General features: G+C 45.8%; 2 protein-coding genes across 10 annotated transcripts in view; one reads left to right on the top strand and one right to left on the bottom strand.

The window, feature by feature from the left end:
- Positions 1-350: 350 nt before the first annotated feature.
- HSPA5 (heat shock protein family A (Hsp70) member 5) lies at positions 351-4,481 on the bottom strand. 2 transcript variants are annotated; one of them, XM_085076676.1, is made up of 9 exons: positions 4,335-4,481; positions 3,996-4,134; positions 3,479-3,710; positions 3,116-3,253; positions 2,734-2,846; positions 2,262-2,652; positions 1,753-1,990; positions 1,385-1,552; positions 351-1,225 (listed from the first exon to the last, which is right to left on the bottom strand). In XM_085076676.1, exons 2-9 carry the CDS (start codon positions 4,109-4,111, stop codon positions 666-668), a joined length of 1,956 nt encoding a protein of 651 aa, XP_084932802.1. In that variant the 5' UTR covers positions 4,112-4,134; positions 4,335-4,481; the 3' UTR covers positions 351-665. The 2 variants fall into 2 exon arrangements, with proteins under 2 accessions (XP_084932802.1, XP_084932803.1); XM_085076677.1 differs by having other exon boundaries at positions 4,319-4,342.
- Positions 4,482-4,620: 139 nt separating this feature from the next.
- GAPVD1 (GTPase activating protein and VPS9 domains 1) overlaps positions 4,621-25,362 on the top strand; it is a 28,595-nt gene continuing 7,853 nt past the window's right edge. The window contains exons 1-21 of one of the 8 annotated variants that reach the window (XM_085076665.1): positions 4,621-4,638; positions 5,311-5,359; positions 11,169-11,383; positions 11,743-12,586; positions 13,763-13,849; positions 14,994-15,128; positions 15,250-15,439; positions 16,327-16,407; positions 17,225-17,382; positions 18,176-18,305; positions 19,051-19,176; positions 19,517-19,690; positions 19,986-20,126; positions 20,712-20,846; positions 21,411-21,530; positions 21,980-22,057; positions 22,167-22,540; positions 23,052-23,139; positions 23,517-23,597; positions 24,244-24,366; positions 24,861-24,990. In XM_085076665.1, the coding sequence (XP_084932791.1) occupies positions 11,199-11,383; positions 11,743-12,586; positions 13,763-13,849; positions 14,994-15,128; positions 15,250-15,439; positions 16,327-16,407; positions 17,225-17,382; positions 18,176-18,305; positions 19,051-19,176; positions 19,517-19,690; positions 19,986-20,126; positions 20,712-20,846; positions 21,411-21,530; positions 21,980-22,057; positions 22,167-22,540; positions 23,052-23,139; positions 23,517-23,597; positions 24,244-24,366; positions 24,861-24,990 (3,380 nt within the window). In that variant the 5' untranslated portion in view covers positions 4,621-4,638; positions 5,311-5,359; positions 11,169-11,198. Of the gene's footprint in view, positions 4,639-4,678; positions 4,697-4,740; positions 5,198-5,310; positions 5,369-11,168; positions 11,384-11,742; positions 12,587-13,762; positions 13,850-14,993; positions 15,129-15,249; positions 15,440-16,326; positions 16,408-17,224; positions 17,383-18,175; positions 18,306-19,050; positions 19,177-19,516; positions 19,691-19,985; positions 20,127-20,711; positions 20,847-21,410; positions 21,531-21,979; positions 22,058-22,166; positions 22,541-23,051; positions 23,140-23,516; positions 23,598-24,243; positions 24,367-24,855; positions 24,991-25,362 lie in introns of those variants that run through there. The other 7 variants (XM_085076664.1, XM_085076668.1, XM_085076667.1 and 4 more) reach the window with 7 other exon arrangements.

The following is a 25,362-nucleotide window of genomic DNA, read 5'->3' as shown; positions in this document are numbered from 1 at the left end:
ATATGAGACTTGAATAAAGCTCTGAAGTTTTAATACTGCAGGAAAACAGAGTTAAGCCAACCTCCCTCCCTCACTGCTGTGCACTATCACCACTGCAGGCAATGGTTCTGATGGATAACCTTTCTCTCCCAGCTCAGTGCAAGCTGCTCCTTCAGCAGTTACTCAGGCTTGATCCCCCCTTCCTTATCTGGATTCTTATCATGGAGTAGCAGTGAGGTCAAGGGCCACCTGCTTCCTTCACAAACAGAGCCCAACTCCTGCTTTCAAACCTCCCACTCTATGAGCCCATGTAGGGTTAATCCAGGTCTGGGTTGGAGCTGGGTAACAGAAATCACAGAAGTACAACAGCATCCAGTGTAAATAACAAATTTATTGTGGTCACTCCAGGTAGAAAAGCTCTACACCAAGTTCACATGACCGAGTTGTTAAATAGAATGTTCCACTGCCAATACTTCTAAACCCACATTTACACTCCCACCCCGCTCCCCTCCCCAGACACCGAGCAACTGCTAACGAAAAGCAGGATACAGCCACGTCGGGCTAGCGGTTCCAGCTCCACTCACGAGTGAAGATTCAAAGTTACATTCCAAATTATGAGTTCAATATTTTAAACAAGTGTTCCTGAGTCCAATATATACACACACCACATTTGGAGACGCCGGTATCTACAACTCATCCTTCTCTGCTGCCTCCTCCTCACCGGGCGGGGGGCCAGCACTGCCATACAGCTTGCTAACGATGGGCTGAACCACCTCCTCCAGCTCCTTCTTTTGTGCTTTGAAATCTTCTATGTCCCCATCCTGATGGCTTTCCAGCCACTCGATCTTTTCCTCCACTGCTTTCTCTATTGTTTCCTTGTCCTCAGAGGACAGCTTCCCACCCAGCTTCTCCTTGTCCCCAATCTGATTCTTCAGGGAATAGGCATAGCTTTCCAGCTCATTCCGGGCATCGATGCGTTCCTTAAGCTTCTTGTCTTCCTCGGCAAACTTCTCAGCATCATTCACCATCCTCTCGATCTCCTCTGGCGTCAGGCGGTTCTGATCATTTGTGATGGTGATCTTGTTCTTGTTCCCGGTGCCCTTGTCCTCAGCCGTGACACGGAGGATGCCATTCACATCTATTTCAAAGGTGACCTCGATCTGGGGGACACCACGAGGGGCAGGAGGGATTCCTGTGAGGTCAAATGTTCCCAGGAGATGGTTGTCCTTGGTGAGGGGACGCTCACCTGCAAGAAACAATGAGACAGGGTTACTTTCTTTCCCAGCTGTGGCTTGTACTTTGCATAACTATGAGTGACACAGTTCCATCTACAAAGTACCTACAGTCTTTGTCGTAAGGCAGGATCAAGAATGAAAACCCTATAGCCACCACAGGTGACACCCACCTTCATAGACCTTGATTGTCACAGTTGGCTGGTTGTCAGAAGCTGTGGAGAAGATCTGAGACTTCTTTGTAGGAACAACGGTGTTTCTTGGGATCAGCTTGGTCATGACACCTCCAACAGTCTCAATGCCAAGTGTCAGGGGACAGACATCGAGCAACACCAAGTCACCTGGAACAGATTAAAGGCAAGACTGAGACACAAGTTCAACACAAACCACAACATCCCAACACTGCAGACAGGATCCTGAGGCCTCAGGGGCACAGAGCTCCAAAGACTGGAAAAGATCTAAGTTTTTCTGCATTTACTTGTCAATACCCAGCATCCACTGTTCAGTCAGCTCTCTCAGGTGGCAGTGAAGGTGTCATTACCTGTATCCTGGTCCCCAGACAGCACCCCAGCCTGGACAGCTGCGCCATAGGCCACAGCCTCATCTGGGTTAATGCCACGAGAAGGCTCCTTCCCATTGAAGAACTCTTTAACGAGCTGCTGGATTTTGGGGATGCGAGTCGATCCACCAACAAGGACAATCTCGTCAATATCGGACTTCTTCAGGTCAGAATCTTCCAGGACTTTCTGTACAGGCTTCATAGTGGAACGGAACAGGTCCTGGAAAGACAAAAACCCAAGGATTGTGAGACTATTCCCAGCGTGCCCCATTGTGCAGCCCCGGGGGTACAAAGTACAACCACTACGGAGCAGAGATGCCAAAATGGCTGATGCGCAGCCTCAGCAAGGCCCAGCTCCCTGGCAGGCAACAGCTGCCAGCTTACACTGAGTTATTTATACTCCAAAGTGCAATGTCACAGCATGAGATGCTGCACATTCCCAAGTCCCAGACCAGAGCTGAGGCTATGTAACTTTACCTTCCTAAACTTACCATGTTCAGCTCCTCAAACTTGGCTCGAGTGAGTGTCTCCGAAAAATCTTCTCCTTCAAAGAAGGACTCTATTTCAATCCTGGCCTGGTGCTGAGATGACAGGGCTCGCTTGGCCTTCTCCACTTCCCTCCTCAGTTTCTGCACAGCTCTGTTATCCTTCCTCACATCTTTGCCAGTTTTCTTCTTGTAGAGCTTGATGAAGTGCTCCATAACACGCTGGTCAAAGTCTTCTCCACCCAGATGGGTGTCACCATTAGTAGCCACAACTTCAAAGACTCCGTTGTCAATTGTGAGAAGGGAGACATCAAAAGTTCCCCCACCGAGGTCAAATACAAGGATGTTCTTCTCTCCCTCTCTCTTGTCCAGTCCATAAGCAATGGCAGCAGCGGTTCTGTACAGGGAACAACAGGCTGTCAGAGCTGGGGGTGTCACCCTACCCCTCCCCTCGGGCAGGACAGGGTGAGGTACTCACGGCTCGTTGATGATCCGCATCACGTTGAGCCCTGCAATGGTCCCGGCGTCCTTGGTCGCCTGGCGCTGGGCATCGTTGAAGTAGGCAGGCACTGTGACAACAGCGTGGGTCACCTGAGCAGGGAGGGACAGTTTTGTTAGTGAAATGAGAAAAAAACAGTTTATAAACAGTACCAGCCACTCTGAGCAGTGCTGGGAATGAGTAGCCCGTCTTTATAGATATGAAGACCCACCGCCAGCTAAGCCCATTTAACAGGGCTGACTGGACCTGCAGCACTGAATGGGGGTCAGGATGGCAAGGTTAGTTCTAACTCAGCCTACCCTTTCTCCCATTTCCTAAAGATGCTGCTTCAAGTTGCTACCACTATTTTCCATATACTTACTTTCTTCCCCAAGTAAGCCTCTGCTGTTTCTTTCATCTTCGTCAGGACCATTGCAGAAATTTCTTCAGGAGCAAAGGTTTTTGTCTGTCCACCTCCAACGTCAACCTGAATATGGGGCTTGGCTTTCTTCTCAACCACCTGAAGAGAACAATGGATACAATCCCATTTAACTACTCCAACTTGTTCCAGTGGTTCTTTCTCTCTGCACATCAAGCAAAGCCTCTATAAGAGGCATAACTTAAGTGTAGCTAACACCAGGAAGTGTTGTTTATACACAAATCTTCCCGGGGGTCACTGTGGGCAGATGCCTTTTCTGACCAGAACTGTATTTCCCTCCCCACCACCTCTGCATTCGGGGCCCACCTTGAAGGGCAGGTACTTGATGTCCTGCTGCACGGAGGGGTCGTTCCAGGTGCGGCCGATGAGCCGCTTGGCATCGAACACGGTGTTCTCGGGGTTGGATGTGAGCTGGTTCTTGGCAGCATCCCCTATCAGGCGCTCCCCCTCGGGGGTGAAGGCCACATAGGACGGTGTGATGCGGTTCCCCTGGTCATTGGCAATGATTTCCACGCGCCCGTTCTTGAAGACGCCCACGCTGCGGGGGGGAGCGGAACGGTCAGGTGGTGCTGGGCCTGCGCATCCCCCCTACCTCCCCTTCTGCTCCTCCCGGCGCCCTCCCGTGTCCTGCAGCCACTTCCCCGCACCTCCCACGGGCCCACAGGCCTTGCCTCCCTAGCAGGGCCCAGCACTGCCCATGCCAGCAGCCAACCCCCCTCCTTCCCCTGCAGGCCCAGCACTGCCGCGGCCCGCAGGACCTGCACACCGCCGCTTCGGGGCCCAAGCACTGCCCATCGGCCCAGCGCCCCCCATCCCCACGTACCAGGAGTAGGTGGTGCCCAGGTCGATGCCCACCACCGTGCCCACGTCCTCCTTCTTCTCCTCGTCATCCGCCCAGACGGCGCCCAGCGCCAGCAGCGTCAGCAGCAGAAGCTTCATGCCGACCGCTCACCTGCGCCCACCTGCCGACAGGCCGCCAGTTACACAACGGAGCGCCACGTGCTGCGCGCCCCCCCTCCCCGCGCCGCAACCGCCCTCACCGCGCCCAGCTCCCACCGCACGGAATCACCCCACGTCCCCAGTCCTTCTTCCCGTGCCCGCAACCACCATCCCCCCATCACCGACCCAGCCCTGCGCCGCCCTTACCGCGCCCGACCCGCACCGTGCAGAACCGCCGCGCCCCGATCGCCGCTGAGCCACCAGGCCGCGCCGCCCGGCCTTTTATACCTTCCGTTACCCCTTCGTGGAGCCTCTCTATTGGCTGCTGCGCCCTCGCTGGAGCCTTCCCATTGGCCGGTTGCTACCAAGCTGGCCTCCCGCGATTGGCGAGCACCGCGCGTTCGCTCTGCCGTGCCCGGCGCGCCCCCCTCGCGCCGCCCCATTGGTTGCACCCGCCGGCCGCGGCCACAGGGAAGCGTGAGCCAAGCGGAGCGTCCCCATTGGCTGGGCGGGACCACGACCGCCGTGTAGGGGGGGCACTTCTGGAAGTTTCCATGGTTACCGGCCGGGGGGGATAACCCTCAGGTGTCGGGGGCTCCCCTACCTCCCGGGGGCACCGGGGGTCCGGGCGGTACCGGGGGGTACCGGGGCACTGCCGGGAGGGCGGTGCGGGAAGGTTGGAGCCGGGCCGGCATCATGGCCGGGCCCTGCGGGGTCTGCGGGCAGAGCTCCGACCCTCACCGGTCGGGGGTGAGGTGACACGTGTGCGTCCAGCGCCCGGACACGGCACCGGGACCCGGCCCCGAGCAGCCGCTGCCCGTCCCGCCGGCGGCAGCGGGTCGCGAGGCCCCGCCATGTCGTGACACCGAGCCCCGCACGCAGCAGCCGCGGCCGGGCGGAGCGGCACTGACGGCGAGCGCAGCTCCCCGAGCGCCCCGCCTCCCCCGCGCCGGCCCTCGGCCCGCTCCGCCTCGCCCGGCCCGCTCCCGTGCCGGCCCGCGACTACAAGTCCCAGGAGCGCCGTGGCCGCCTGCGCAGTGCCGCGCCCGCCCGGGCCGCAGCGGGAGCCGCCGGGGCGCTGGCCGGGTAGGGACAGCTCGGATCCCGCGACAGCGCTCGGCTTCCTCCCGAGGAGGAGGAGGGAGCGGTGGGAGGAGGAGGAAGGCCCGGGGCCTGACAAAACCTTTTGGTTTTTCCAGGGAAGAGAGAGGGAAGGCGGGCAGCCGAGGAGACACGGAGCCGAGGAGGGTATGTCGGGTGGGTTTATCGCGATAGAGCGCCCGGGAGGCGGGGGGAGCGGTGCGGGGGCGGCAGGAGAAGTTGTTGGTGGGCTTTGCTCGGGGGTTTGGCTGTGCCCTTGTCCCCCTGCCCAGCCCCGCCTGCCCGATGGCTCTGGGCATCGGCGGTCCCTTTGCGGAGCTGTTTGGCAGACCAGAGCCCTTGGCAGCGGGGCCCTCCAGCCGCTCGCTGCCGGGTCTCCTTCACGGCTTTTGTGTGCTGCAGGTTTAAAACTTGAAACTTGACGAGTGTGGCGACTTCCCTTTTTGGTTACTCACAGACCCCTAACGCTGGAGAACTCGATCCAGGGAGTATCAGGCTTTTTTTCTTGCAAAGTCATGATACCGCGCTCTTGAGAGCTGTTGGGATGGAGCTCTCGGAGCGAGCATGTGACACTACACTTACTGATAGGTAAAGTGCTATTTTGGTGGACGATGCAGTTGACTCACAAGTAGAAGCTGCAATTTGAAGAGGATGGAGGGGAAATGGCACAGGCAGTGCATGAAATCTGAAATACTCTCCAAAAGCAGCAGGATGGTGGCTTTAGGAAGCAGGCTTTTCAACTCTTGCTGCCAAGAAGGGTTCCAAAATATTTAAGATGCTCCACACACAGGTTTTGATGTGACATTTGTCAGGTGCTGGAGAATATACTCTCCTGAGCAGCAGCTGCCCTTCCTGGTGGATGGGAAGGGAGCTGCTCTTGGGAGAACAGGCTGGGAACAGGTTGGTTTTATCAGTTTGAGCAGCTTCTAGTTCTGCACTTGTTCTGACTAAAAGTTTATTAGTGTGACCCTTACCTAAAGGGAGCTGCAGTTTCTAGCATCACAAACAACTGGAATAGATTTTAGCCTGGTTACGTGCTTTAGTTCATTTTATGCCACCATGGTAAAGCCTTGATGGATAATTTAGCAGCCAACTGATCCTGTGCTTTACTGATAAGTTATGGGGCATGAGAAATGAGGTTCTCCTTGCACATGGATGGACAGTATGTCCAGGGCTAGCTGAGAGCAGCCGCTAGGCAACCCTGACGTGAGGGATGAGTTTCTTATTAATGCCAATTAGGCAGTGGAACTGCATTTTGGGTGTTGCACATGTGTTTGAGCTGGTGGGTGTTGTAACATGAGGGTTCAGCAGTGAGCCCTAGGTCATGGTCAACCATCCTAGTGCAAAAAGAGCTCTTTTTGCTCAACTGTGGGAGACAGGCAGCTAGCTTGTATAAAGAAATAAGGCTTGTGAGATGGTACTATAAATACTGATGAGAAAAGTGGTGCTTCATCAGGGCTGAATTAGCTTGGAAGCTATTCAGGCTTGCTTAGGAGTTATTTTTCAGCAGGACAGAGTGATTTTGCCTTGCCCTGCCCTGCCTACATTAGATCTGCCCAAACTTGCTCTGGAAGTTGAGTCTTGCATAGCGAGACTCAGGAGGAGCAACTAACCCTGAGCAGGAAACACAGGAGGAGGAAGAAGGATCTGGTGTACCAGCAGTATTTACCACTTTACCTAATCTCTTTTCTGTCAACTGAATCACAGAAATGCTCAACAGAGACGTGGTTCATTCCTGTATGTCACAGGACAAACCCATGGATTTTGCAAGGCGGAGGTCAGCACCTAAAGATTCAATGTCACATTTTCCAGGACTTTTAAGACTAGGAAGCAATTTGTGTCCTGTGTTCATCAAAGGATAGACTGCCTCAGGTTCTGAACAAATGTGTGCTGCCAGCAGGGCAAGGCATCTTGGCTGCTGTCAGGTCATGCAGTCTTTGTTGTTGATATGTGGAGCATCATGAAGGGAAATTGTTTGAGTTGTTGTGCTAAGCTGCTCTTACTGTGTCACAGTTACTTATAGGTTCCTGAGTAGTCTTGAAATAACTGACAGAAAATGGAAATGTTTTCATATCAACATGAAATTCCAGGATTGAAATGTAATCTGCGCATAGCACAGTGTTAAATATCTGTTGCTCCTTCTGCCACAGCAGGCTGTTGGATATCTAAATACCCTAAACTGACTCCTTTATACAGCTGTGTACAGATATCTGCTATTCCAAATGTGCATGGTAGTCATAAATCAGGTTGCTGGATAATTACGGGCATCTTTTTGTTTATGAGCAGCTGATAAGGTAATCTGACAAACGAGGTTCTGGAATTAGCAGAGGCTTGATCTCTCTCTGCTCCAGAATTGTTCCATGGTGTGTCACAAAATGCTGGCTGTGCCCAAGTGCTGCTGAAGCTTTGGCCCAAGTGCTGGCCCAGAGTGAACGTTGTGGAGCCTGGTCAGAGGATGCAGCCTCTGTCTGTTCATACTGTTGTAAAAGGAAGAGGTTTTTGGGAGGAGCAGTGTGTGTCAGGTAGGATTGCTAGTGGTACAGTAGTTTCTTCTTTCAGGATGGGCTGTGTTGGTAATAGCAGTGTCTGAAGAGAGGAATAGCACATGCATCTTGCTCAACTGGGTTTTTTGGGTTTTCTTTACTGAGCCTTGCGGAAGTACCTTGTGTGTTAAACTGCTGCTTTACATCTCTGGTGTTGTCAGGTGTCTGCCAGAGACCTCAGATGAAGAAAAAGTTGCTTGTGCTGTTGCTTGCTGTGTATACGTGGCTTCAAAATAATTCATTTAAAAACTGGTGGAAGGCAATGATGAGGCGTTCCTCTCCACAGAGGTGGATCTCAGCAGCAATCCTTGCAGTCAAGTCACTGATTTTTATGGAGGTTACCAAGCTGGGGAAGCTGCTGATCCCATTTTATTGTGCATAGGGTGAAAGCTGCTGTCATGCAGTTGTCTTCTTGTGGATTGACAGGAAAATCCTGTGGATTTTCACAGTTCTTGACAAAGCAGTGGTGCATAGTAACCTGCTGTGGCTCAGTTCTGAATCAGTTCTCCCCTTGCTTTCGTTATTTCTGCTGTTCTGAAGCAGAGGCAGATAAGATACACACGTGGGTAGTGGCCAACTGATGGGATATTATCAGGTAGTCACAGGACCAGTATATTTAGCAGTGCAGATGCAGCTAAGAGTCATCTTTGGAGCCTTGTTTTGGGCATGGAGTTCACAGAGGCAATTAGTTTAAAAGGAAAAATCAGAATGCACAGCAGTTGGCAACTTCCCACAGCTTCTCAGGGCCTCGGTGTCTGTGGAAGGGCCGAGATGCTCTTCATGAGGAGGTGCCCAAGTTGTTCCTCTGTTGGGTGGTTCACTTTTCAAGCAAGGGTGAGGTTTATGCTGTCAAGTTTTTCTCATGTGGCATCACAAATGGTACAGTGCAGGAGTCTGACCTCTTTTTGCTGGACAGGTGGATTGATGCATGTGTAATAGGGCTCTGGACTGTGTGGGAGTTTTATTTCCTTCCTGAGTATTAAATAATTTTGTAATTTCTTTTTTTTTCATTGTCAATAGCTCCAGGAAAGGTTACCAGCAATGTGATTGTTACTTTGATGAACATACCTTACCAGAAAAAGTCTTTTGTTTCCAGAACACCTTTGTCTGTTTTGCTGACAGGGCTTTTGGAGTTTGCTCTGACCTGTGGGCAGAGGAGGAAGGAGCATCTTCCTCAGAGGCTGAAAGCTCTCAGGGAGCTTTGCCTATCCCTAATGCTGAAAACATCTTCTCTAGTAAAAAGCCAGAAAAAGACCCTGAATGAAACTGAGAGAAATCACTTGTAAGTGTAGGAGACACCTCAGGAGCTGTTTAATCAGCTTGTCTGCTCTTAAATGGGTTTGTAACCAGTGACACAAAAATAGAGAATTGTTTTGAAATTTGGCAAAGCAAAGGCATAGGAACGTAGGAAGGGGCAACAGGCTGTTCATGGGGGTACTCCATGTGAGTCTCCCCTTCCTTCCCAAACTTGCTTAGAAGCAGGAGATCCACTTGGACTGACTTTCTGTCCAGAAAAGCGGAGACTGTGCGTCAACACCCTAAAGTGGAAAATGCCAACTAAAACTGTTCAGGTTTGATCAAGTGTGAGCAGCTCTTGAGCACAGCCCTACAGTGGGAAGCTATGAAAAGCCAAAAGGTAGCTCTGCAGGTCTTGTTTGTGTGTGTTTTTATGGATTCAACTTCTTTTTCCTGGCTGATAGCAGTAGCTCACAGCCTAAGAACTGGTTACTACTGTGTTTGCAGGCAGTAGCAAGTTTACTGCTGGTTTTTTTTGCAAGCTCTTACATTCTGAGACTAAAAATAAATTTGTTGCAAGAAGTTGTTATTTGTTGCACAAAGAACTTTGGCAGTAACAGCAATGTTTCTTCTTCTAATCATTTCTCTGAGACTGTCCTAGTTAAAAACATCTGAATTAGCACATCCTTCAAGTTCCTGTCGTAATCTCATTCTTGGATGCATCAGCTGTAACCTCTGGTTGAGGTTGTTGAATTTGGTTTGGGATCTTTTTGAGTTTAGGGGTTATTTTAAAGAGCTTTGTATGCAGTTGTCTGTGTTTGCTAGGAGTGGCCTTTAAACCATCAGGTGTAATAAAATTGCAAATTTTTTATGCATAAAGACTTTTGACAGCTTCTCTGTTAATCTCTGCCTGGCTTCTGGTTGTGAGGTTAAATCTATAGATAAAAGAACTTAATTACACAAGGAGCAGTGATGGTTGTCAGTGCACCTGGTTATCAGGCTGCAAAACCCCCAACAAATGGGAAACCTGTGCCTAATTAGGGAGCTAATCTGTATTCTTCAGTGAGAATCACCTCCTGCTCTGCTGAACAGTGAAACACAGATCTTTAAAACACTAGCAGGGGAGAGCACTGGGCCAGCAAATGGTATTCTAGCACATTATTTGTAGTTTCTCAAGCATGGTCTAAATGGGTTTGTGAAGCAAGGCTTGTCCAGAGTCACTGCAGGTTGTGGGAAGTAACTTTTTATTTTGACTGTAGTATGGCCTTGAAGGTCTCCTCACTAGAGCCCTCTGACATATCTCAATTACTGATATACACAACAGGTGTAATATGATCTGTTACAGATCATAGCTGCCTCAAACCCTTGTCCTTTCCCAATTAGCTAGGGTGGCTGTTAATTCTGGCTGGGAGGACATAAAGCAGTTAACTATCAATTCCATGATTTCATGATTGTACCCTTTCTTTTGTCAGTATTAATGCAATTGATGTTTTTTTTTCCTCCCAAAGAGTTAATTTTTAAATTGATTAGCTCCTTGAATGTGTCTTTACTGGTGCAGTACTCTGCTGAGGTGTTTTATAATTGTGAAGTTAGAGCTGATATTATGTTCAGATAGAACAGTAGTTTGTGTAGATTTTAGCCTCTGATGTGCTCTGAGAGCCTATGGCTGTTTCAGTTTTTCTGGTGTATAGGTGAGAAGGAACAGGCTAGAGACTACAACACCCCAGTCCTTGAGTAGTGCTGGGTTACGTGGGTGGGTTTAGGATGAAGGAGTAAGTGTCTGTTCCCCAGACAGTGAGTGGGAATGGGAGTGGTCTTCATCTCCCTGCACTTGTCACCTAAGCTGTGGCAAGGGCCACATGTCCCCAGGTGAAGGCCAGGTTCCCACCTCATGTAGCTGAGGTGTGGTCAGCGGTTGTGCAGTGCTGTGCTCACCAGGGCGAGCTGAAAATACCATTTGCTTCTCCGTTCGTGTCCCTGACGTGTGACAGAACAATGGAAGTGGCACTTGGGAAACCTTGCGTTAAGAGAGAGTGGCTGAGTGGTGGATTTGAGAGGAGAGACTCAGCAGCATTCCCTGCCTGCTGTGAGTTTGTGCACCACTTGTGTCACTGTGTGGGGCTGACAGGACTCATCCCCTCTGCTGGAACTGACCTGCTGCATTCTGTGTGCCTCAGGGCTGCTGTGCCTCCTGCTTGCTGCCCACCATGGTGAAGCTGGACATCCACACTCTGGCCCATCACCTGAAGCAGGAGAGGCTCTATGTGACCTCGGAGAAGCAGCTGATCCAGCGGCTGAATGCAGATGTGCTGAAGACAGCAGAGCGGCTTTACCGCACCGCCTGGATCTCCAAACAGCAGCGCATCAACCTCGACAGGCTCATCATAACCAGGTGACAGGGGCAGCAAACCCCCACGCTTCTGGCACTTACAGACAATCCTCACAGTCTGGAGGCCTTTCCTGTACTAACCATAGAAATAGCGAGGTTGTAAAGCAAACCTCAGCTAGGGAATCTTACACACCTGAAAGTTACTTGTTGGCCATTTAGGCAACTTTTTTTTAATACCTGTGTTTGTTTTGCTTCTGTTCATGGGAACAAGCTCTCCTGAATTTGCAAATAATTTGTAGTAACTATCTGGAAAGACTTTTTTCCTCCCTGGCAGCCTGGTTAATAGATTGACCACATGGCATCTATTAGCAAGTTTGTGTACTTAAGAGTTACTTAAACTGTTTCAATGTTTTTCTTTAAAGTGCTGAAGCATCTCCTGCTGAATGTTGCCAGCATGCAAAAATCTTGGAGGACACACAGTTCGTGGATGGATACAAGCAGTTGGGATTTCAGGAGACTGCTTACGGAGAATTCCTGAACAGACTGAGAGAGAACCCCAGGCTTATTGCATCCTGCCTGGTTGCCGGAGAGAAACTCAACCAGGACAACACCCAGAGTGTCATTCACACAGTGTTTACCTCCATTTATGGCAACTGCATCATGCAGGAGGATGAGAGTTACCTCCTCCAGGTCCTGCGTTACCTGATTGAGTTTGAGCTCAAGGAAAGCGACAACCCCAGGCGGCTGCTGAGACGAGGCACCTGTGCCTTCAGCATCTTGTTCAAGCTTTTCTCTGAAGGACTCTTTTCTGCAAAACTTTTTCTTACTGCAACCTTACATGAGCCAATCATGCAGCTTCTGGTTGAAGATGAAGACCACCTGGAAACCGATGCAAACAAGTTAATTGAGAGATTCTCCCCAGTACAGCAGGAAAAGTTATTTGGAGAGAAAGGCACAGAAAAGTTCAAGCAGAGAGTCCAAGAGATGGTTGACTCCAATGAGGCCAAGCTGGTGACCTTGGTCAACAAATTCATCGGCTATCTCAAACAAAACACTTACTGTTTTCCTCACAGCTTGAGGTGGATTGTGTCACAGATGTACAAAACGCTGTCGTGTGTGGACAGGCTGGAGGTTGGGGAGGTCAGAGCCATGTGCACAGATCTCCTTCTGGCCTGTTTCATCTGCCCTGCCATCGTCAACCCCGAGCAGTATGGGATCATTTCTGATGCTCCTATAAATGAGGTGGCAAGATTTAATCTGATGCAGGTATGATTCACATTAAGGCAGTCTTAAAAATATGTAAATGACCTTTTCCTTCCCACTAGAACTGATGTTACTGCAGTAAAAGTGAAGGTACTGTCTCTCTCGCTTATAAAATGAATGCTAACAAAATATTTGTGTTAATTGTTGCTGAAAAGGCGGCTCCAAAGTTTATCTGTTTGCTTAAAATACTGACTTGAAAAAACTGACAGCATGGATTCCTCTACCCCTTAGAAGAGCTTAGATAAAGGATATTTGCAACTGTTATGAGGGATGGAAGTTAAGGCATAAAAAGGGCTATGAGATGAATTCTGGAATGTGTGTAAATGGATGTTGTCTTGTTCTTGCTAATATTAAGTATTGTACCATGCTTTGCAAAAAATAATGAAATATTTTGCTGAAAACCCCTGTTGTCTGGCAGTAATGCCCAATGCTCTACTTGGGAGCATTCCACAGCCCTCATGACCAGTTTTTGTCATTATGCAAATACTTGGATAGTTTAATGATATTACATGGAGGAGTCATCTGAAGGTGTTGAGCAACGCTGGTCTGACTGAGGATGTTCCTCCACGTGAGGAGCAAAACCTGCTTTTTGCTGTTGTCTCTAAAGTGGGCAGGGAGTGATTCTCACAGTGCAATCATGCTGGTGAGTTTTGCTCAGTGTTTTTCTAAAATCCAGCAGCAGTCCTCTCGTGTGTCACTGCTCATGTGCTGTAGCAGAGCAGTTGGCGACTCTTTAGACTGAGGGTTGTTTTGCAGTTGTAGATGAATAAGGGATATGTGCTCTGAAATAAGGGTTAGCTCCCTAGCTGTTTTTCCTTAGTAAAATATATGCAGCCTTTCAAAATCTCTAGGTTTAGATGACCTAGATTCAACTCTCAATTCTGACGTGTTGTAAAAACAAAACATGCTTTGTTCCTGGGAGGGGGAAGTATGGATGCTCACAGCCTACTGTGTGTGCACATTTTCTTGTTAAAGGCAATGACTGCTTTTTCTAAAGCTTCTTGCTTTTTTTCTGCCCTGAAAGCAAGCACAAATCTCTGTGTACTCAATCAGAAGTATTCCTTGGAGTATTAAATGAAAAAGAATTTAGAATGGAGGAGGTTTTTTGAGTATTTTTTATAATCAGGTCCACCATGTTGTTTTGAAAGGCTTATTCTTTGTATTTCTTTTTAATTTCAGGTCGGGAGACTTCTGCAGCAGCTGGCAATGACAGGCTCTGAGGAGGGAGATCCACGTACGAAGAGCAACCTTGCAAAATTTGACAAAGTAAGAATCCAGGCTGAAAAAACCCAAACTTGGTGAATACATCATCAGCCTTCTGCAGCTTTCTTTTTCAGACGTTGCAAAGGACTAAGTTTGATTTCCAAGTTACATGTAATGAGAAGCAGCTTAAATCCTGCACAAAGCGGGGAAAAAAATCTTGAGTAACAGAATTAAGGGTTGGGGATTCTTGCTTCTGCTCTGATCTAATACTTAAAAGAAAATATTTCCTTTAAAAAAAGGAAATGACATTTTCTACTGAGCACTGTAAGTGTTCAAGGCCAGGTTGGATGGGGCTTGGAATAACCTGGTCTAGTGGAAAATGTCCCTGCCCATGACAGAGGGTTGGCACTGGGTAGTCTTTAAGGTTCTTCCAACCCAAACCAGTCTGTGACTCTGTGATTCTATGATTCTCTGAAATACCAAATTACTGTCTGTGGTTTTTCTACTGAACCTAACAAAACATTTTGATCTGAAGACAAACTTAGTACACTGTCTGTTTTACCACCAAGTAATTTGTTAGTGCTAGTAACTTCTCTTCCTTTTTTTGCATAGTTTTGTTTTTTTTAATTCAGTGTTTCCTCTCTTACTATTAATCATCCATAGCCATAAGGCAGTTACCTTCATCAGAGCAACAGTGAAGCAGATGATCTTTGATATATTGTCAAGTGTTTAAAAATCTGCTGCTATCCTTAGTATCCTTGGTAACCTTGTATCCTTCTAGGTTTTAGTAATTCTAATTGTTACACAGTCACCACACAAAGCTACACATTTATTGTACAAGTAACAGTTTCAATCAGATTAGAAAGTGCTCTTGTTGCTTCCTTGTTTCACTTTTAGGCTGTGCTCTGCAGATTCTTCAGGAAGGCTCAGTTTAATTGCCATTATTTTTTTTTCTTTAAATTGTAAGAGGACACTTAAGTAAGTAACACTTTTGAATGCAGGAAAGGAACAAAGGAAATGCTAAAAGTAACTGCACACATTTGTTGTTTGCTTTTCAGTAACCTTAAAATAACTGCCATTTTATCCTAAGATTTTAAAAGTAGGAAGCAAAACTTGAATTATTCTGTAATCTACTTAACTCCTGCCATAAGTTTCTTTCCAAACTCTAGGAAATGTTCTCTCATTTACACTCTCTGCTGTCTCTCAGAGCTGTGTTGCTGCTTTCCTGGACGTGGTGATCGATGGGCGCGCGGTGGAGACTCCGCCGATGTCGGCTGTGAACCTGCTGGAGGGGCTGAGCCGCACCGTGGTGTACATGACCTACAGCCAGCTCACTGCCCTGGTAATGCCTCCTGCTCCTGCAAACAGCCATGTGTTCCTTCTAACCATGTGTTCCCACCTTAGAGAAGGCAGGCTGGTCGTTTGCACTGCAGTTCTTACCAACAGCAATTGTCAATGTTTAGGTTGGCTTCATGCGGAATGTAATGTCGAGCGATCAGCTTAAGGAAGATCGGATGGCTTTGGAAAACTTGCTGGCAAATTTACCCCAGAACAAACCAGGGAAAAGCAGCAGCCTGGAAATGACTCCGTATAACACCCCCCAGCTTTCTCCTGCAACTACTCCAGCTAACAAAAAAAATCGACTGCCGATAGGTAAGGAGGGCAAGCGAAGTTCCCGCATGGTTTCTGATACCTTGGGCATTTCTGTACCATTTTCTCAGTCATATCTTGGGCTTACTCTTAACCTACACCTTCAGTTCCTACTTCTTCTGTGTAGATGAAGAATTTTCTTTAGCACAGAAAACCAGGTAACTTCCTTAGTGTCTAATTCAAGTGTGATGGATGACCTTCATCACTCCAGCTTGAACTGGAGGAAATTGCTGGAGTGGTTGGTAGTCATAATGGTGGTGGTTGGCACTCCTAGTGAAGGGAAAGTTTGAAGGTGGGAAGCACATCTAGTGGGAAAATTGCTTAGGAAAGTAGTAAGATGGAAGCAGGGGAATTTAATTAGTGGGATAGAATAAGTTTAACATTTTTATTAGAGAACAAATAACAGGAGCAGGACTTTTAGAGTATGTGCTGAGAAGAGATTTCTCCTTTCTCCATTCATGCTTGCTCTAATTCCAACTGTCAGTATTCTGGATTGCAATTTTATGTTCGTTGGGTTTTGTTTTTTGAATAGGATTTCTGTGTCTTGAACTTTTCCATATTAATAATACTTCCTTTTAAAATGGGAAATGTGATATTTTTCTTCAGTATTTATTTATGTGAATATGACCACATGGGGTATTTTTGTTTGAGAGACTTGATGTTGGTGTGTAAAAGGATGAAAATTTACAGAGGCCAATAAGTGGCAAAAAACCCCACAAAACCACCCCCAAAACAAACCTGTCCCATGTTGGTTTAACTCTGCTTTCAAATGGTTCTGGTCTTACACCTCTAAAGTAGTTGCACTTTACAGCATTTATTTTATGTTATAAAATAGCTTTTGCTCAAATTTTTTGTTTCTTTTGTTTCATTTTAATGCTTTCGAACTCCAGGACAGCAGTTGGCAGCGATTACTGCCTGGGATACCTCTGCTACCAATCTGTCAGCTCACATAACTTTAGTAACCCCTTTTGGTGGGTAATGCCCTCTTTCCATTCTGTGAAACTTTGGCTCATGTCACGTAACTCAGCATGCCTTTGGGTTACCCTGGCAATCAGTTCCCTTTGTGGATTTCTTCAGTGTATGAACTCATTTTGTGTACATGTGCATTTTAAAAACCCATTGTGTGCCTTTGTGTGATAATCAGAATTTGGCTGCGACTTCTATGCACTTGCCTTGTTTTCCCTGGGTCAGATCAAGAAATAATTGGTGTCATGCTGCCATTCTTAGAAATCTTAATTTCATGTGGGTGTTTTTCCTTCCGTGGAGCCAAATGTGGGAATCTGAGGCCAATTGAAAAGAGGACTTGAGAATGGCAAAGTAATCGGAGTAAACCACCTGATGTTGTATTGTGTGTCTGGGTTTGAGACACCTGTTAGAATAAGATTTCTGGCTTCTTAGGAGAAAAACTCTTTTAAACAAATTGGAGTTTTAAACCACAGAAACCTAGACCATTTTTAGTAACTAACTTAATTTTCTCATATAATGTATTAAAGGTCTTTCTGTGACTGGAATATGCTGAATTGGTGGAGGCAAACAGGTCACAGTGTACCTTGTTTCTCTGCTTCTCAACTTTTATGTTGAAGGTTTCCTTCTTCACAAGGCAGTACTCAAGTTTAAACACCAGTTCCATCTCTCAAAAGTTTAATGAGACTTTGATTTTGAAAATTTGTTTAGGATGTATTGCTAATTAAAACACTACAGTTCTGTATGTCCATTGTATTGTCTTCTTTCCTCCTCAAACAAGAAGGAAACGCTTTCTAATGTCAATATTTCAAAATATTTTCTTAGCCACTCGAAGCAGAAGTAGATCAAACATGCTAATGGACCATGGAGATCATGAAGGATCCTCCCAGGAGACTATTCCAGAAGTTCAGCCAGAAGAAGTGCTGGTGATTTCCTTGGGGACAGGTCCACAGATTACTCCAGGAATGATGTCGGAAAACGAGGTATCCAGAAACTATGACATCTCAAATATTTTGAACCATGCAGCCTCTGTCTTCTCTAATAGCAAAGTAGTGAGGCTGCAAGTCTAAGTTTTGGTAGTAAATCTGGAATGGGAATTAAAATCCTTACTCTGTTACTGAACTTGGGGGTCGTAGCTTTCAAATTTCCCTCTATTAGGTGGTTTTTTTCCCCTTACTTAAGAAGCTTAAGAGCAAACTTGGGCTATTGTTTCTGAGCCTGAAGAAACTGATGTGTCTCTCTGCATGCCCTGTCCTTTGGATCCAGGGACACAGGTGAATGACAGAACTGGAGCACTGATCCTGACGCTTTTGACAGCTTGGGAAAGGCACAGGCTGAGGTTCTCGTGAGGGCAGAGCTGAGCTCACAGTGCCATCAGTGCCTGCAGACTGTTCTTAGGGCAGGGCTGGTGTTCAGCCTTTTCTTTCTCCAGCCGTAGCACAGCTGCTGCTTCCAGTTTTGCTCCTTGCCTGGTGGTTGGGGTTATCTCCTCTGGCAGCCTCGTGCAGATCCTTTCCATATTGCACTGCTCTGTAGAGTGATGAGGGATCTATGGCTCTGCTGTTATCAGGACATGCCTGATGTCCATGGGGTGGTTCCTTGCCTCCTCCCCAGGCTCTGACCTGAGACGTTGCTGTCTTTTTGCAGACAGAATGTTAGAATCTTGATTATTTCATTAACAATACAAAACCACATCTCCAATGTTTTATTCGCTATTTAATTGTTGGAAAAACAGATGATTTTAATGAAGCCTTGTTTCTTTCTCCCACTCTCCAGGTGTTAAATATGCAGCTTGCAGATGGCGGGCAAGGAGATGTCCCCATTGACGAGAACAAACTCCATGGTAAACCTGATAAAACCTTGCGCTTTTCCCTCTGCAGTGATAATCTGGAAGGAATATCTGAAGGTGAAGGGCTGCTTAAGTCTTGAAGAAGTTTTGTTGCTCTGTTGTTTTTTCCCCCCTTAACTCTAAAAGGAAGGTGTGTTAAATACAGCATCTTGTCTTTGCTGCATTGAAGGCTGTGCTATTTCACCCTGAGAGCTTGTCTTCACTCATAGTTGTTCAGAGAATAAAGCCTGGAGCTAAATTTTGACCTACAAAGGCATCACTGAGTCTGAGAATTAAGAAGAGAAAAACTAAGTGTATGTAGAAAGAGAAAATAGAGTTGGTTTTTTTTTGAAACTTAAGTGCATTACTAGTTACTAAGTTAATCTAACTTGCTCTAAACTTGGACTTCTCAGACTTACTTTTCATCATGTTTAAATTAGCTGTTACATATCTCAGAATACTTTGTGCACAACTCCTCTATATGAACCTCAGACATAACAAAGCACAGGTGTCTGTGGGATGGAAGAGGTTTGGACACACAGCTTCTGCATTATTTTGTATAACTTCCATAACTTCATTTTTGCTCTCTGTCTTCTCAAAATAAGAAAACAAATTCATGAACAAGTAAACAAATTAAAGGCAAAGACTTTATTGGCTTTTTAGTTACAGCTAATACAGTAGTTGTGAGATTCAGTATTTTATGTTTGAACTTCTACTTCATTTCTTCTAATTTTTCTAGTGAGTTTTTGTGTCCTGAATTGTTAATGCTGTATATTTAGGAACTGTTATCCAAATTAGATTTAAAGAAAATCTGTTTTCCCAGGTCCTTCCAATCGCTCCAACTCTGTGTCATCTCTGGATCTGGAAGGGGAATCAGTGTCAGAGCTCGGCGCAGGTCCTTCTGGGAGCAATGGCGTTGAGGCTCTGCAGCTGCTGGAGCATGAGCAAGGCAGGTGCCAATTCCCTCTTACAAGTGCCTGAGGTGCTGCAGATGCTAAAGGCAAAGTCTTGTGGAAAGAGGTTGCAAAATGGACTAATTCAGGGGGAAAAAAGTAGAAATTTAGTTGATAGGTCACTATGTGTACTTATGTCTCAAATGTGTTTGCAGCCAGCATTTCTTGAATAGTAGAATAGTGCTTTACAGGCCTTCCTTTAAACCACTGCATTACCTAACAGAATTAGGAGGTTGTTTGTTTGGAATTTTATTTCTAAGGTAGTCTTACAGGTTTTCAATCTGAAGTAATTGGAGAAGCATTTCAGCAAATTAAGAACTGTTTATTTTTCCACAGCCACAACTCAGGATAATCTGGATGACAAACTCCGTAAGTTTGAAATCCGTGACATGATGGGTTTGACTGATGACAGAGATATATCAGAAACTGTGAGCGAAACCTGGAGCACAGATGTCTTGGGCAGTGACTTTGACCCCAACATCGACGAGGACAGGCTGCAGGAAATCGCGGGTAAGGGCTGTGCTCTGGGTATGGCTGGTGCTGCTCTGGACCCCAAGGCTGCAGAGCTCTCCTCCTCCTCCTCCTCCCTTCCTCAGCAGGGGCTTTCCCGTGGATTCAGCTGGAGATTTGCTGTCGGAGGATTTTTGTGTGCATGACCTGGACTGTACTTAGTTACTTGTTTCTTTTCAACATTGTGTTTCCCGATTGCTTTCTCAAGGACACTTAAGATGTGTTCTTACTTTTCTCTCTAGAGCTGACTCCCCAAGCCCAGCTCTAGCCATACGCTCCGGCTTTACTTTTGCAGGTGCAGCTGCAGAGAACATGCTAGGCAGCTTGCTGTGTTTGCCAGGTTCAGGATCCGTGTTGCTTGATCCCTGCACAGGTTCAACCATATCAGAAACCACAAGTGAGGCGTGGAGTGTGGAAGTATTACCAAGTGATTCAGGTCAGAATCGGGCAGTTTTTGCTTATTTCTTTAGCATGATTCTAAGACTCTTCCAGAGGCATAGAATACAAAACAACAGCCTCTTCCTCTTTCTTCAAGAAATTACTGTCCTAGGGTTACTTCCAGGATTAAAAGGACAAAATCTTCCTAAACAGAAAGAAGATGGAAAGCATTGGGAGAGACTTCTGTTACTTAAGAAATTCTTAAGGTCCAAAGGGGAAGAGAAGGGTTTGCAAAGCAAACTTATGCTTGCTTTCCTTCCCTGTGGTGTTGAGTAGGAGCTATTCCGGACCATGGTTTACTTTGGTTAGTGAAGATGTGACTGTTCCTGTTGTGTAAGAAATACAACACCAAAAACAGTAAACACTCCTTAGCATGCCTGTGCAGACAGAGCATTGCTGTCTGTGCAGAGTCCTGCCTTCTGTACCAAAGGATGTAAGAAAACTCTTGCTGAAGTGGTTGAATTACCTTAAAACTTGATACAGTAAATCAACCCTCCACCCCTTCCTTCTGCTTGTGAATGTTTAGGGAGCATAGCATTGAGTAATGATACTTTCTCTACTCTCCTTTGTCTCCCTTTTGTAGAGGCTCCAGACTTAAAACAGGAGGAAAGACTCCAAGAACTGGAGAGCTGTTCTGGGCTGGGTAGCACATCTGATGACACAGATGTGAGGGAGGTCAGCTCTCGGCCCAGCACTCCCGGCCTGAGTGTTGTATCAGGTGTGTGGAACTGCCTGAAAATGCTGCACTCACTTTGCTGCACATGCTTTATTTTTACTCACATGCTTTATTTATACATCACTCATAAAATAACTTCCTGCACTCATTCTGGAATTTTCAAAGCAGCGATTCTTTGTTCACCTCACAGGAGAAATTAAAAAGGCAGCAGAGAGGTGAATGCCCTGTGCATTCAATAGCAGTGGTTAGGAGAGGAGTGTTCGTTTGGAAGAAACTGCAAACTTTCTTGCATTTATTATCACAACTTTTTTTATTAAAATCATAGCTCTAGTTCTTAATTTTCTGCAAAATTACTTCATTCTGTAAGAGTGGAATGTCTTTCTAGTGCCCCTTGTCAAAGCATATTCGTGGCTATGGTAAAACATTTGAAGATGTAGAGCAGAAATAAACTGTTATTTTAGGAACACAGATATTCCTACTGTCTGTAGTTGCTACTGTGAGTTAGAACTTCATTGTTTGCTGTCCACCAAACATTTTAACAGCCTCAGGATTTTGCTTCATTGCTCTCTGAAAGACTATTACAGATTCTTCTTATTTATGTGTAAGGTATTAGTGCAACATCTGAAGATATTCCTAACAAGATTGAGGATCTCAGGTCTGAATGTAGCTCTGACTTTGGGGGAAAAGATTCTGTAACAAGTCCCGACATGGATGAAACAGCCCATGGTAAGTTAATTACCTGGAATCTCTGATAAGCACCAGTGACATTTATGGAATCCTTAAATTTTACAATTTCTCCCAATTTCAACATGCTGGTGACTAAGCTTAATATTTTCCGTATTTGCCAGTACTGTATCTGTTTGACAAAAAGACTCCAGTGCTTTGCAGTAATAGAGCTTGAGTACTACATCTAATATCTCTAATTCAGTTCGATTATATTGACTGTCCTCTTGCATTTTGTAGCTGGGTTGCTCCTCAAGAATTCCTCACTTTTTGGGATGTAATGCTTTGATTACTTCAATGCACTACAGAGATCTTTCCGTACAAGAATAGCTTTACAAATACTTTGCAGTATAAATTTTGTAAACTTTTGTTGCTAAGGCCTGTTTTTCCGATGTGCCTCATGTTGGAGGCTGTTTTGGTACAGCACTAACTTTGTTCTCTCTGTATTTCAGGAGCCAGTCAGTTGACATCTCCTCCTTCTCAGACAGATTCTTTGCTTGCATTGTTTGACCCTTTGTCTTCAAATGAGGGTGAGTCATAAATATTATACGCATTTTCTATGCCTCTTTGTTAGTACCAGGTAATTTGGAATAATATTAAAAGAAATGTGTGTGGCTTCTTTTCTGCTTATGACCACAGGTGTGTCAGCTGTAGTAAGACCTAAAGTGCACTATGCAAGACCCTCTCATCCACCTCCAGATCCACCCATCCTGGAAGGAGCTGTGGGAGGTAACGAGGCCCGATTGCCAAACTTTGGGTCTCATGCTTTAATTCCAACCGACCTGGAGGCCTTCAAGCAGAGACATTCCTACCCGGAGAGGTTGGTCCGCAGCAGGAGCTCAGACATTGTGTCCTCAGTTCGGAGGCCTATGAGTGATCCAGGGTGGAACAGACGTGCTGGCAATGAGGACAGGGAGCTGCCTATGGCTTCCAGCAGCGCCGGGGCAGCTGTGCTGGCAGCCGCGTCTCAGTCATCATCTTCATCTCCCAGCAAGGACTCCTCCAGGGGAGAGGTGAGCCTTCTATTTGTCATTTTAGTTTTATCTCTCATGCCCACTTTAGCTATACATCTAATGCCAGGAATTTGGAATCAAATGTCTTTAGCCAAGGAATTACAACACACTTTGGTTTCTCTTTAAATGTTGGCCGATAATGTTTTATAAGATAAAGCTACAGATGTTGAGTGGTTTACATGGATCTGGCTTCTCTTAAATTTACTGGATGGGGTTTACTGGATTTTTTGGTACTTCAGAAACACATTCATTGCAGTATTAAACTGCTGCAGCAGCCTGAAAATTAATTTTCTTTAAAAAAAGAAATAAATGAAATCTATGGTACTTCATGACTTTGGGTTTGCATCTGCAGGATGACTTCTTCAGGAGAGATTTCTGACCTAATCTGCCAAATGTGCTCTGCTGCAGTTCTGTTTTTACAGTTAGTGTAGCAAAAGCTGATGTGAAGGAAAAATTTTCTCTTTACACTTGATTTGGTAAATGCTCAAATTTAGACTCTGCCCTTCCGCAGATTGAGGAACGGAAAGACAGTGATGATGAGAAGTCTGACAGGAACAAGCCCTGGTGGAGGAAACGTTTTGTGTCTGCCATGCCCAAAGGTAGGATCATGTCTGTCTGGGTTTTGTACTTCAGTCAGAGTTCACACTGCCTTTATTATATCTTTAGTCACTCTTATGGTTAAAGTATAAATAATTATGTAAATAAAAATGGGAAGCTAGCTGACTCCCTTGGCTAGTAGTTCCCTAGTGTTCTGTACCTGGAAGGCAAAACTGTTCTGCCTGACCTCATGTCTGTTAGAGGTGGAGCTTGCTGTAGATGATGACAGATGATGATCCATGCTCTACCCCATGGATACGCTTATGCTTTTTTTGAAGTTGATTTGATGACAATTTTCTGCATTAGCCACTTCCTTAAAGTTTCTGCTACTTGGCCATTATCTCAGAGTAGTCTTTGATGAGGTACCTTGCATTTTCAGCTCCTATTCCATTTAGGAAGAAAGAAAAACAAGAAAAAGACAAAGATGACATGGTGCCTGACAGATACGCAACGCTTCAAGGTATGTGAATAACATCATCATAGTAATTTTCTCTCAGAACATGCCTCCTGCAGTTCCAGAGTGCCCACGAGGTAGCTATTGACAGACAGGTACGTGCTGTTGCAGTTCATGTTCACAACTGGCGTTTTGAATAAGAAAATGGATGAAGATTTCCTGACTTGAAGGCTGTTTTTAAGTTGTCATGTCTGTCTGTGCATGTAGTGGATTCTCAGCTCAAGTTTTCCCCCCCTTCATTATAGAGCTCATGTCCTTGTCACGGGTGAGCTGTAAGGATAGCTGTACACACAGTCCTGTAATAGTTACTTAAGTGTTAAATTAAACATGGTTTGAACCTGGGTGTTTCATTTTCTGTTTGCCTGATCCTTTCTAGAAGTCTTCAGATATCCAAGAGCCATTTGAGTATGCAATATAAATGTGTCGAGGATCTGCTCAGGATCTGACTTTATTTATTCACTCTGTACTGTTTGTTTTCTGGTTTGCTTCAGACTTCAGTAATACATTTGAATTTGGGCTACATGGGACACAAGCAGCCCTTTGTTTGATGTGGCTAAAAACAGAGTCCAAATGTGTAGGCTTAAGTTTTTGTATTTGCTTTCAGTTGGCCCAACACCAGGGTAACTCCTCTTGTTTTTTGTGGTCCTTTCAGATGATCCCAGCCCAAGGCTCAGTGCACAGGCACAAGCTGCTGAGGACATTCTGGACAAATACAGGAATGCAATCAAGAGAACGAGTCCCAGCGAAGGAGCTATTGTGAACTATGACAGTGCAGGTGAGAACCTGGCTCTTGTAATCACCACCAAAATAGTTTCTCCTCCTTAAAGATAAAAACACTTCAGTATTTTAGACCAATGTTAGTATTAGCAGCTGAACAATGTGAGCTCTGAACACAAAAAAACTTTATTGTTTGTCAAATAAACTGTGGGACAGTCCCTCCGAGGCTGGGAATTAAATCAGTATTTCCAAGGACAGCTCTTTCATAGTGCCATTGAGGGGGCACGTTGTTGATAGCACATCTCCTATCAGTTTTTTGTTTTATTTTGTTTTAAATGGCACTGAAGAAGTGTATTGCCTTCCAAAACTTTTGCAGTTTCTTTTTAGGAGCTTCTAGGTTGTATATTTTAATAAGCTTTTTTCATTATCCAGCACAAGCTGATTTATTTGCTGTCTCCACTCTCCTCCTGACCTCAGAGTAACAATCAGAAAATGTCTGGTTTCTTCTTCTGACTCCTCTCTTCAGGTGTAATGTGTTTTTCATTTCCACAGAGGCAATTGGGGATGGTGAGAGCATGCATGACTCCCCACGGGATGAGGCTTTGCAGAACATGTCTGCAGATGACCTCCCAGACTCTGCAAGTCAAGTAGCACAGCCACAAAGTTCTGCTTTCTCCTATAGGTAAATGTATTTGCAGGTTTTGACTTGCCCACAAAGTAGAATTCAAAGCTGAAGTTGTGTGATTGGTTCCCACAACAATCTTAATATGGATTCATTGTAAACTTTTATGTGCTTTTAGTTTTAAGCATCTCAAGCTGTCATTTCTGCTGATGAAGGAGGGATGTTGTAATCTGAGAGGACAGAGCAATTCAGTGTTTAGGAAAATCCATTTGAAAATGGCCTGGGTGCTCTGTCAAAAGAACTGATATTCTAAAGTCTTGACAATGTTGGTATATTAAAATGATGTCAACTTCTAGGCAATATTAAATTAAAAAAACAGTAAAGACTTCTTACTGAAGAAGCAGACCTCTCATCAACTGTGTTAAGAAAATA

This window comes from Lichenostomus cassidix, chromosome 17, assembly GCF_008360975.1.
Source record: "Lichenostomus cassidix isolate B80296 chromosome 17, HeHo_3.0, whole genome shotgun sequence".
Lineage (NCBI taxonomy): Eukaryota > Metazoa > Chordata > Aves > Passeriformes > Meliphagidae > Lichenostomus > Lichenostomus cassidix.
This window is presented reverse-complemented; position numbering and strand designations above follow the sequence as displayed.